Here is a 12,714-nt window from a genome sequence, read left to right on the forward strand (position 1 = left end):
ACAGGCACCTGCCACCCCGGGCCCCGGTCCAGAGCTTCAAGGTTCTGACCTGATTCTTCTGGGCAATCTTCTGTCCCTTTTTCCAGCGGAGCACTGGTGTCAGAGGCGGCAGCTCCCTCTCCTCGTCTCCGGTCACATGCTCACCCAGGCTGTAGGCGGCTTCAAACACGATGGGACTGATGACGTCCTGAACTCTCCGCTGAAACAATAAACAAGCACGCGCGTTAACCGCTAATATTGGCCGACACGTGCGGAGCATTTCACAGTTTACAGAGGCCTTCCACACGGATGGCCTCACACGGTCCTCACAGCCACCCTTGTGAGGGAAGATTTTACTGCTCGCACCTTTTAGGTGAGGTAACTGGGACCAAAAGCAGGGAATGTCTCATCCAAGGTCACCTTGTGACCCAGTGGGGCCTTCCCCACTCTACTGTGCACAGTGCTAAATCGTCTTTCTCTTTAGCATATGGAATGCATTACCTTACTCGTCTTCCAAATATTCTTAGAAGCCAGCTGACGGGCGGGAGAGCGTCTGTGCGCCACTGCAGGCTAACCCTTTGCATCCGTGGCGTTTTGGTGACCAAAGGCCTTTTGTATTGACATAAATACGGCTCTTGTGCCGGGGCAGGAAATCCAATGATACTGGGGGGCCTAGGGTCTTCCCAGGGTTGGTTGTCAGTGGAGTCAGGATTGAAAGTCTTAACTTCTGGCCTTTGAAATCGAAGGGCTTGAAGACCCAAAGGAAGGACAGGTTGGTGGTCACAACAGGGAAGGGAAGGGAAGGGAAGGGAAGGGAAGGGAAGGGAAGGGAAGGGAAGGGAAGGGAAGGGAGCAAACATACAATGAACACCTACAAGATGCCTGGCACCGTGGCAGGTGCTCTAGACAGATGAGCAACGGGCCCAAGCCCTTTGAACTAGGCCCTCTCATCCTCCATCATACAGAAAAAAGGAAAAGGAAGATACAAGGATAAGTCCCTCAGGCCACAAGGCTGACAAGGATTTTTGAGTCACATCTGTTCAAGCCTGCAGTTCTTGGTCTTTTGGCACAAGGCGTCACCATCTCCGGGGGTCTCTGGGTTCCCGGAGAGGTAGGTAGTCCCCCATGAGGGCCAGCATGCGGGGAGCCAGCAGAGGAGAAGAGTGGCCCTGCCAGGGACTGAGAGAAGCTGGGCAGGTGGGCAGAAGCCAACCACGGGGCCGTCAGCAGAGCCAAGGATTCCCGCACACCACTGTCTGTGCGAAGTTTGGTGGAATTTCAAACAGATCGGAGCTGTGTTCGAAACAGCAGAAAGTTCTAAAGTTCCCAAGAAGTGCACAGCGAGGAGCCTGCTCCCACCCCTCCCTGATACCCAGAAGCCCTCTCCAGAGGCAGATACGCCAGTCAGTTTTTGTATATTCGTCCAGTCTAGGCGTATGCAGGCAAATCGGACCCTGTAGCATCCTGCGGTTTGTTTTCGGTGCTTCGCATGGGTCCTGGAGACGGTCCAGTCAGGATGGAGGGCCGTGGTGCCTCTTTTCTCATAGCACAGGGCGTGTTCTATGGATGCCCTTACTGACCAACGTGTGTCCTCAAATCTGCTTTAACAAGAGAATGGGCGACGGCCCATCCTTCTCCAAGATGGGGTCTACTAACCTCAGTCCCCTAGGAGGGGAATAGATAAAAGGGCTGTGACCAAACAAGTTGGAGGAGGGGAGGGGGAGATACCAGGTTAAGGAAAGTCAAAGAGGGTTTTTATTCTGCTTTGTTTCCTCCTGTCTTTGTTGCGACTGCCTCTGAAAAAGGGTAAGGTCGTCTGTGGAGCGGACACTCAGGGACACTGGAGGGCAGAGGAGAAACCTTACGCACACCCAGGAAAGGGGGTGGTACCCAAGCCAGGGCGGTGTGGGGCAGGGAGCCAGATGTGGCCACACCTGTGGCTGCTCACTGTGGAGCATGGGGACAGGGCACAGGGGCACAGATGAATGACTCTGTGGGTGGGGGGCCTGCAGACAATTTCTACTTGCGTTCAGAAAACACAGCCGGGAACAGATTCAATCGTTCAGCATACACAAAATATAGGACCTCTCCAGGAGCGTGATGGGGAAGACTTTTGGATAAACTGCTTCCAGCAAATTCCGTCCGACTTCAGATTTTACGAACAGATCTTTAATACGTGTCCTTTCCGGGAGCAAAACACACACCTGGGAACCAGATCTCTTCTGCCTTTGCTGACTCTGCTAAGCAGAATTTAAGGACTGTTGGAGGTGGGAGAATAATAGACGAGTGCCAACTGAATGGTTTTACAAATAAATGCTTTAGTGGTGTTTTTAAAGGTTGACTATCTTCAGGGTTTGGACTTAAATTCTTCATGTTGAAATAAGCTGGTTCCTATGCTTTTATTCTTGGGGGAAAGGTTGAATCCGGGGGTGGGGGAGACAGACATAACTCATCATTTCCTGGCTACCAAATGCATGTATTCCAGAGACTGGCCAAGATGTTATTTTACGTAACCTGCGTAACACCTGAGCTTGGTAGATGATTGCTCCCATTTTATAGATGAGGCAACAGAGGCTCAGGAGCTCAAATAAACTGCGCTCCACCCCAAAGCTAGCAATTAGTGCTAGAGCCAGACTCATTCTTAGAACCAGAAGCAAAAGTGCTTTCCCTGAAGTTTATAAAATACTATTGAAAAGTTATCCCGGGGCGCCTGGGTGGCTCAGTCGGTTAAGCAGCCACCTTCGGCTCAGGTCATGATCTCACGGTCCGAGGGTTCGAGCCCCGCGTCGGGCTCTGTGCTGACAGCTCGGAGCCTGGAGCCTGCTTCCGATTCTGTGTCTCCCCCACTCTCTGCCCCTCCCCCACTGGCACTCTATCTCTCTCTCTCGAAAATAAATAAAGATTTAAAAAAAAAAAGTTATCCCAACTGCTTTAGGTTCGGACATCACCCTAAGAAGTCATCCGTTAAGAGCACACAGGGTAGGGGTGGGGGATGTTTCTCACACCAGGATGAGTGTGAACAAGCGGCAAGTAGGAAACGGGGGTCTGCAAGCGAGTGCCGCTCCTCGCCGCGTGGCCCTTGAGCCTGGCTCACCGCGGGGGGAAACCTTACTCATGGTGTGGCTTATTCGGGGTGAGTAACGAAGTCCAACATCCAGATGCTCTGGCACTGATGCACAAACCTGTTTTAACTAAGACGTTTGGAAAACGGCTCTTTTTACATGTCCCGGTAGCTCTGGGCCGAAGGGAACAAAACCACACCGAGCTGTGGGTGGAGGCAGAGGAGGGTCCCGCATTTTGAATGGAGCCAACACCCCCCCCCCCCAGAGGACCCCGGCCCTCCCACGCTGTGTTTGTTTTATCTGAGCTGCAAAGGAAAAGGAGCAGTAACACTTGGTGGTTTCCTTTTCATTTCTGAAAGCTTCCCGCAGATCAGCACTGCAATTAGCGAAGAATTCCTTAGGATAGAGGAGGCTTAGCCTTCTGGCACGGACTGTAATCGCTGAAATTTTACTGCTTTAAAAAAAAAAAAAACCAAACAAAACAAAAAAACCCACCCTACGAACTGAAGCTTCTAAAGTTGAACTTATTTGACAGGCCAAAAGGCCTAAGAATCTACCTCTTCACGTTGAAATTCTACAGGGGTCCCCTGATGCTTGAAAAGCTGAAGGAGCCCACATGGAGACCACACCCGGGCTGGCGGCAGAATCTGCGGTGGCTTTCGTTTTACAGGGGACTTACCATACGCTCAATTTGAAATTTATTGGGTGCTTACGAGATGCCAGGCAACGTTCTGGGCCCAAGGGAGACAGAGGTAAAAGACCTTTGGGGAAACAGGCAAAGCAATGACAAGCTAGTGTAACATGCACAAAACAGAAGAGCCTGTGGGGACACAAATGGGGGACATCTGATTCGGCCGGTGGGTTGGAAGGCTGCCCAGAGGAGATACCCTTGGCTCAGCTGTAAGACAGAACCACATCATCCAGAGAGCAAGCAGGAAGCATGGGTGGTCCGGCAGGGTGGAGGGGACACGGGTGTCCAATGGATCGCATCTGATTTCCAAAGGTGGGAAAGTCAGGCTTGTGGGCAGGAGTAGGGAGAGAAGAGGCTGAAGCAGAGACGGACTCTCAGGGGGCCTCACAGGTTGTGCTGACTTCATCCTGAGAGCTGGGAAGGACTGGGAAGAGGGTAAGATGAGGCTAGAGGCCGTGTTAGAGAAGAACACCTCTGGTGTCTTGCATTGATAGGTGGGAGGCAGGGAGGCCAGGAAGGAGGCTGGAGGAAGCTGTGTTCTATAAAGATCCCTCCAGCTGTAGCACGGAAGAAGACCGATGGGGGTAGGCCTGGGTGTAAGCAGGATAGGAGGAGGCTGCCATTGGGCTTCGGAGGAGAGATCACGAAGGCCTGTGACAGGACACAATAGTGGTGACGGAACAAAGGGGAGGGACGGGAAGGTGACTTGGGAGGAAGAGGAGATGGGACTGGGGACTGGCTATGGGGACGACGTCTCTTCCATCAAGAGTTACGGATGCCCTAGTGTTCAGCTTGCACGAGCGCACAGACACATATCAGTCAGCATCACGGTACCAGCGGGACAAGGGTGCGTTGAGCTTGGGCGTAGACATACTGGGCTTTACTACGGCACAGAAATCCCCTTCCTGTCTCCAGACTCGAACTCCACGAGGAATCTCCCCAAATATACTGATTTGGGCCTAAAACATGGTACCTCCTTTTTCCTCCCCCAAAACTGTCCCCCTGCCCCAGTGTCCAGGGTCAGCCTTCCCTGGACAGACCCACACAGGCCCTTTGCCAGTAAGATAGCCCACCCACCCATCTTTCCAGGGATGGGTTCTACTCTCCTTTGGACTAGGTCCTCTTCCTTCCTCAGCTCGCCTCACTTGTCAATACATTCTCCTGGGGCCCCTGGAGAGGGCCGTGGGGCCTCGCAAGGTCTGCTGACAAGAGGGAGTGAGGGCCTCAGAGCGAGATGCCTTCCTATGGACTCCCGTTCCTTCCTGGAGTGTCCCTCAGGCTTCTCCTTCTAACCCGTTACCTTGCTCTGAAAATGAAATACAAGTAACTCAGGTGGGAAATCCAGCAGGGGAAGCCCATGACGGGCAGGTGCCACCCACCCCCGGGGTTTCTACGAGAGAGGCGGTTCCCTGCCCTGTTACCCTGGGGCACAGAGGCAGCTGTCAGAGACCTCAAAGTCTCTGTCTCTTTTATTTGTAGAATCCTAGACTTTTCACGGTGAGTGTAATTAGTATCAAATCACAAGACCCCACCGACCTGCCCAAAAGAGGACTACTGTCTGGGGGAACCCCCCCTCTCCCCAACCCAGGGTGATTCCATTCCACACCTCCCTGCTCCAAGACTGAAGTAAGCAGGCCCGGGGCACTGTGTACCCTCGACCTGCCTTGTGAATTAGAACCCTACTTAGCTGCTTTTCCCCAAGAAATGAAGGGTTTTCATCTTTCTTAGCTAACTCACAGCTGCAGGGGTCAGCTAAATGAAAACAGGAAGGGCTGGCCTCACTTTAAATGGGCAAATAACACAGAAGGTCAGCAACTAAGCCACTAGCATTAAGCCAGATAATTGGTTTCGGAAAAACCCTCTAAGTGTTTTTTAAAGAGGCCTTGGTATTTTTTCTTTTTCCAAACATGTGATTTTTTTTTTTTTGGTCCCTTTCCTATATCCTTTCTCCCTATTTCTGCCTATGCTCAGCTCTACTTCTGCCCGTGACAGCCTCGCAGGCAGGGCCAGGAATGAGAAAGCCCCAAAAGTGGAATGCTTTTTATGTCCTTGATCATAATGATTAAAATGGCAGTTAAATGTTATAACAGTTTAAAATTCTCATTAGCTTGAAGATTCTTTCCTATTAATTTTTAAAAAATTTTTTTAGTTTATGTATTTATTGTGAGAGAGAGAGAACACAAGCGGGGAGGGGCAGAGAGAGGGACAGAGAGAATCCCAAGCAGGCTCACCACTCCATCTCACCACCATGAGATCATGATCTGAGCTGAAAACCAAGAGTCAGATGCTTAACCGACTGAGCCACCCGGGTGCCCGCTTGAAGATTCTTTTAAAAGCAAGGTGAGGATTTCACATTTCTCATAATAATAGAGTAACACTGCAGATCTACCCTCAATACAGGTAACAACTAGAAAAGCTGGATGGATCACTCACACACACACACACACACACACACACACACACACACACACACACCTGTTTAAAGGTACTAGGGAACTATGAAGAGAGGCAGGACTTCAGAGTCTAGGGTCCCAACAAGAAGGCAAGGACAGTGAGGGGACCCCTTACGCTGTGTACAGATCTGGAGGCAGCGGGGGATGGGAAGCAAGGAAAGTGAATGTGAAGTGGTGGCCAAGAGGCCGAGTTTCTGAGCTGAGTTGTATGAGTCTGTGAAGATAAAACCTGAAAGCCAAGCACTACTAAGGCCGCCTGGACTTGAGGGCCAAGACCCCAAAGAGAAGGGAAGCACACCGAGGCTGATATTGGACACCATATTTACTCCCAAGGCACTGGCTGAGCCCACAGCTCTATGGGGCTATGAGAGGCGGAATCCAAGCAGAAGACAGTGGTGAAGGCAAGAGAGGGTATACTCAACTGTGCACTAGACAAAGCAGAAGACCAGGGATCCAGAATATAAGTCAACAGAAAATATCCAAACTGAAGCATGGAGAGGAAAACGGATAGAATATTCAGAAAGGTAAGAGGCCACAATGAAGGAATAACATTTATAATGATACACTAATTTCTATAATTATATAAAAACCTAACACAATGCCTAGCACACTGTAGTTGAGCAATAAGTGCTTTTTTATTTTAATTTGAGAGAGAGAGAACATGAGCAGAGGAGGGGCAGAGGGAGAGAGAGAATCTTAAGCAAGCTCCATGCTTAGCGTGGAGCCCGACATAGGGCTCAATCCTCCAACCCTGAGATCGTGACCTGAGCTGAAATCAAGAGTCAGATGCTCAACCAACTGAGCCACCTCCTGGGAGGTGGAGCATCCCCTTTATTTGTGGCTACTATTTTTTTTAATGTTTTATCTATTTTTGAGAGAGAGCTTGCAAGCAGGGGAGGGGCAGAGAGAGAGGGGGGACAGAGGATCAGAAGCAGGCTCTGCGCTGACACTGGTGAGCCCCACACGGGGCTCAAACTCATGAACTGTGAGATCATGACCTGAGTCAAAGTTGGATGCTCAACCAACTGAGTCACCCAGGCACACCTGTGGCTACTATTTTTATCATGATTTTTAAATGGCAACTTCAAAAACAGAGTTAAAAAAACCCGCTCTATTACAAAATGAATTCTTATTATGAACTCCACATGTAGCCAGAACCGATTTCCCATTTTATGAGAGAATATACTGAGGCCAAGTGTTTCACTTAGAGTCCTATACATTTAAAAACAAACAAACAAAAATTTAAATTAAAGCTGAAGGAAAAAGTTCCAGAAAAAAATTTTAAACAAAACTTTATGAAAAGCACAAGCGACTACAAGAATCTCATGAGACGAGATTCACCCTGGGAAGAGACAAAGCTTTATCTTTGGGCAAGCACAGTTTATAAACACAGACTAGACGGAGCTCTGAAAAACAGCTGAATTCAACGAACTCCAATAATGCTGTCACAAGAGAAGGAAGTAAGTGGTGAGCAAATCAGTACGTCTTATTTCTGAAAGTTTCTCAATGAGATTAGAGATTTGAATTCTGACCATGTATTAGTTTATACATAATATCTTATGGAAACAACGTTATTAGTCTGGGATGTAGGATTCTCTGAAGCATCTGTGCTCAGGAAGCCAAAAATGACTCTGCAATGGACATATCTGCATACATTATCTATGAAAAGCACATAACCTGCTGATGCTTTTTCCTTGTCAAAGATAAAACAACGTCTAGCTGGATATCTGGAAATGGTTTGCTCTTGTGTTTGAGAGTTTCTGTATGGGTGTGTGTGTGGCGGGGGGAGGGTGCTGCTTATCGAGCTGATTTGTATGTTCTGTGATTGTCATTTCTTCTCTGCATACATTCCAAAATATGCTAGTGGGGGATTAGAACGTTAGACAATTTGGAAATAATCTTTTAAGAGCGTGTCACATCCTTGTGTAACATTCTTTGCCAAGAGACATGTTAATTACATCATAGATAATTACACACATCATTTGGCAGCTAAATGAAAACAGATGAAATTGGCCCAGCATAGAGATTATCCAGCCTATGTGTCCTCCAGGGGCAACCAAATTTTGGCCTCTAATCTACTGCCCTGCCCTTCTTCTCTTAATTCTCTCTTCCCATCTCCTATCCCCAAGCTCCCATAGTGGCTTGTAAAGGTATTTGTAGGTGACTAAGAAACACAAAAGAAAATGCTAAAAACGTAAACCATGAAAGAAAAACGAGCATAGCTGACCCAGGAAGGTTTTTTTTTTCTTGAGGAGGGTGCAAGTGAGCGAGGGGCAGAGAGAGAGAGAGAGAGAGAGAGAGAGAGAGAGAGGGAAGTGGGGTTCACCTGAAGCAGGGCTCCAGCTCACCCAGGGTGGGGCTTGAACTCACAAACCATGAGATCATGACCTGAGCCAAAGTCAGATGCTTAACGACTGAGCCACCCAGGCACCCAAGGTTTTCCTGCTCCACCACCCTTCTCCCACATCATCTCAGCCATCAGTCCTGTAGCCACTTGGGTGTGTCGGCCTCAGTCATTATATCAGGAGAGACGCTCTGGGGTCACCAGAGTGAAAAGTGGCCTTTGTGCTGCCACTCGGTGGTCTCTTCCTGTTAGGTGAAGGACGTGGGGACGTGGTTCCCACGTCTGCAATGCCCTTTTCCCCACCGGACAGGATTCCATCCTTCGAGGCCCAGCTCAAGGCTGCTCCTTCTATGAGACTTTCCTTGACGATGCCAGCCCTCTGGCCATGGCCCCCCAGAAACCCAGTGTCCTCATGACTCAGTCTGGCACTTGATTATTTTCTGTCTTCTCCTACTGTCTTTCCTTGACTTTAAGGACTCTCCCTCACCTCCAATTTAAAGTTTCTGAAGCTGGGATGCGTCTTACCATTGAATAACACATTTTATCATAAGAATGTTTCCCCTCCTCAACTCCTGCCTGAACAGCTGTCATACGTTGCTAGCAATGTCGGGAGTGAGGAAATAGGGGTGCTCAGAGTTCTGGGGTGAGCTAACTCACGGTTGGTAAGTATGACTGTGGGAACTGGATGTCAGCTCTGCCTTGAGTTTGCAGTGTCTCTTGGACAGAACCGAGCATGCTCTTGTCTGACAAGGTAGCAGGTGGCAGCCACGGCCAGGACATGGCACTCAGGGATCCTCCAGGGCCAGGGATGACAGGTGTGTATGGCAGAGAGGCGGAAGGGTGCGTGGACATTGTGGTTGACCCTCCTGCGGCACGTCAGCCGTTTGCCTTCGGCCAACACTTGGTTGCCGTGGGCCAGTGCCAGGCACCTTCTTAGGCGTAGGGAAGCAGAGAGGAGGCAGGCAGGAGGGTGTGAGCGAGCGGCCATGATGCAGAGGGGAAGGTGCCCGCTCAGGAACTGTGGGAATCTGATGAAAAGGAATTGCTTTGGGCCCAGAGTCGGGCGTGAGTGGGGGTACCAAGAGTTCTTGGAGACGAGGTGACTTTGGAGGAAAAACTAGAAGTTCAGCAGGCTGATGGAGGAATGGGAAAGAGGTCTTTCATGGCAGCTGGGGGAGATGGTTTGGAGGTCTCATAGACTACCGCATGCCTGAGGAACGGAGGCATCAGACAAGGTGGAGGGCAAGGACGCTGACATAAGATGTCCCAGGTCTGAGGGAGTCCCAGATCCATCTCCTGCAGACTGTGCGACATTGGTTACTTCATCTCTCTGAACCTGCTTTTCACGGAATGTAAAATGGGGTGACACAGTCCACCTGGCAGGACTGTTGCAAAGACTGGAGACCATACATGTCGAGCACCATGGAGAGCTCCTGGCACTCAGGAAAAGCCGGTGGCACCTGCATTACCATCATCACCATCATCTCACTGCTACCACCATGGGCACCACCAGAGAAGGGGCAAGAACACAGGGTGAGGGGCAGGGAGGGGCTGCAGACAGGGAGGGGAAAGCGGGCTAGAACCAGGCGGCGGGACCTGAGAACCAGGTGAAGGCCTTTCATTCAATTCTGTGGGCAATGGGGACTGTCACGAATTTTTTAAGCCAGCCTTAGGATAAGAACTGCGGAGGTGACACAAACGACTGACCGTCGATGGAAAGGGAGGACAGGACCTTTGCGGGGCTGGAGCACCCATCCCCCAGCTGCATAAGCTCGCAGCTACTTCTTACAGAGAAATGTCCTTGGTTGAATGGGAGCCACGTCATAAAATGGGCTTTATGCCCTCCACTCCTCCTCACTGGCAATGAGGGACTGCCACGGGGGTAGAAAAGGGGATGCTCCCTTGATTTAAGGTGAGACAATTCTGTGTGCACCTGATGCCCCAGAGCTCCTCTGCGGGATCAGGCTGAGGCTGGCCTCCAGCTGGGATGCTCGAACCAAGCCTTGCTTAGCTTCCTCCCCTGTCCCCTCCTGCTCTCCTCCTTGTCCTTTCCTGAGAGCCCCTCAACAAATCCTGTGCAAGTGAATTCCTATCTCAAACTCTGCCTGCTGGGAAGCTGATCTCACATAGCAACCCAGTGTTACAAAAAGTTGAGGCAGCAGACATCTGTATATACACACACGGTACATAAAATACGGACTTAGACATAGGGAGACAGAGTCCCTGCTTGCCCACCACCCTACCCTCACCCCCTTGGCATACCCAAGGGGAATCCCTATGCCCCCTGGGAAACCTTCATGAAAGAGATGAAAAGCCAAGAGGTGAAGAGACTCAGCGAGATCACAGGACCAGCACCCCTCCTTCCTCCGCACCCCTGGATTCTGTGAAGGAGTGAATGCAGCAGGGTCTGGGGGGGGCGGTTTGCTCTGGCCAGGGAAGCCTTTGAACGTGGTGAGGAGGAACGCCTCCGCAGCTCCGTGGATCCTGTGGCTCCCAGCCTCTGACCAGGAGGGAAACGCGGCAGACAAGGCAGCATCCTAAGAGCTGCGAATGGTCTCAAAAGTGACCCAGTCGCGCCCTCCAAGCTCCCAGAAGGTGCTGCTCCACAGGTGGCAAATTCCCCCCCATTCGGACTCCAGCCCGCCCGCCCAGTGCTGCGTGAGTGACGCAGTCACTCGCCCTCATGCCCGTCTCGCCTGCCAAACTGGCGGATTGAAATAGCACAAGGGGCAGAAATCAGACTCCCAGGGCAGCTCATCCCACATCAGCTTCGACCTCTATTTCAGTGATTATAGTGACTCCAGGCTGCAGCAGGCTCTGGCTCCTAGCAGCTCACATCCACAACCTTCTTCAGAGGATGGCCTCTGGCTGATGGGAGCCATCTCCTCCAGAGATGCCTGCCAGGTGACGCTCTGTGACAGGCAGAGTTCCAAGGTGACCCCCGATGACTCATGCTCTTGTATAACCCTCCCTCCACCCCTTGAGTCTAGGAAGGACTGTAAATATGACATATGTCACTCCCTCGATAATGTTACATTATATGGCACTGGGCAAAAGGATTTTGCAGATGGAAGTAAGGTCTCAAATCCGTTGAATTTGAGTTGATCAACAGGGACATTATCTGGGTGGGCCTACTCAGGCGAATCCTTTATAGGTGGGCTTAGGCGTTCTCTGAGCTAAGAGACTAGACTCGGGAGACACTCTTCCTGCCAATCTTGAAGAAGCAAGCCACCATGGTTCTAAGCTGCAAAGAAACGACAAAGCCTACCACCGACCACGTGGGCCTGGAAAAAGACACCAAGCCTCAGACAAGACCTAAGACCTGGCTGACAACCCGGATTACAGCTTTGAGGTCCTGTGGAAGGGGACCCAGGTCGGCCGTGCCCGGGCTCCTGACCCGCGGAAACTATGAGATGGTAAATGTGGGTTGTTTCAAGCTTCTGGATCTGTAAGTTTTTATGTATCATAGAAAACTAAACTGTGCCCCATTCCCCCGGCTGGCCTGCTGGCCTCTGCATGCATGAGCTCTGTGCTGTGATTCATTCTCCCGGGCTCCCTCGCAGAACTAGGCTGAGGCTCAACTTCTACAGAGGCCACATCCTCAACCCAACTTTTCCCTACCCCGTTCTGTCTCCCTCACTTCTGAGAGCCCTCCCCGAGTCAATCTGGCAGAAGCCCTCACCCCAGATTCTGCTCCTGGGGAAGCGGATGTGAGATCCCACACAGTGAGTACCACACCGAATTGGTTGGTTGAAATATCCTTAAAGAGAAGAGAGGAGCCAGGGAGGGTAACCCAGAGCTCACGGCTGACTAAAACACAAGCAGATCCAGAACAGTGCCATGAGTGGGGGGTTCCACATGGGCTACAGCGTTGACCGTTACACGCTCCACAACTTTCACCTCGGAGTTGTACTGTGCCCTTCTTTCATTTATTCTCAAAAACAACAGAACACTCCATGAAGGAGTCTTGGGGTTCAGGGGGTGGGTGAAAGATACAGCCCCAGGCCTCCTCAAGGCAAACCTTTTCTTTCCTTTCTTTCTTAGAGCTGCTCACAAAGCACCTTGGTCTCTAGTGCACATGACACCGAGTTTTACAAAGCGCAGAGTGGCAAGAAAGGGACAAAATTAATAAAAGAACTGGGGCTTGGAGTAGCTATAAAATTAACCCTGAAGGGGCGCCTGGGT

At 50.7% G+C, this 12,714-nt stretch overlaps 1 protein-coding gene across 3 annotated transcripts in view; it reads right to left on the reverse strand.

Annotated features, from left to right (window-relative positions):
• ITGA9 (integrin subunit alpha 9) overlaps positions 1-12,714 on the reverse strand; it is a 357,855-nt gene that overhangs the window by 184,928 nt on the left and 160,213 nt on the right. For all 3 annotated transcript variants that reach the window (XM_078432512.2, XM_078432513.2, XM_078432514.2), the window contains exon 16: positions 50-199. In XM_078432512.2, coding sequence (XP_078288638.1) covers positions 50-199 — 150 coding nt within the window. The remainder of the gene's footprint in view (positions 1-49; positions 200-12,714) is intronic.

This window comes from Panthera onca, chromosome C2 (assembly GCF_046562875.1).
Source record: "Panthera onca isolate mPanOnc1 chromosome C2, mPanOnc1 haplotype 2, whole genome shotgun sequence".
In the NCBI taxonomy this organism is placed as follows: domain Eukaryota; kingdom Metazoa; phylum Chordata; class Mammalia; order Carnivora; family Felidae; genus Panthera; species Panthera onca.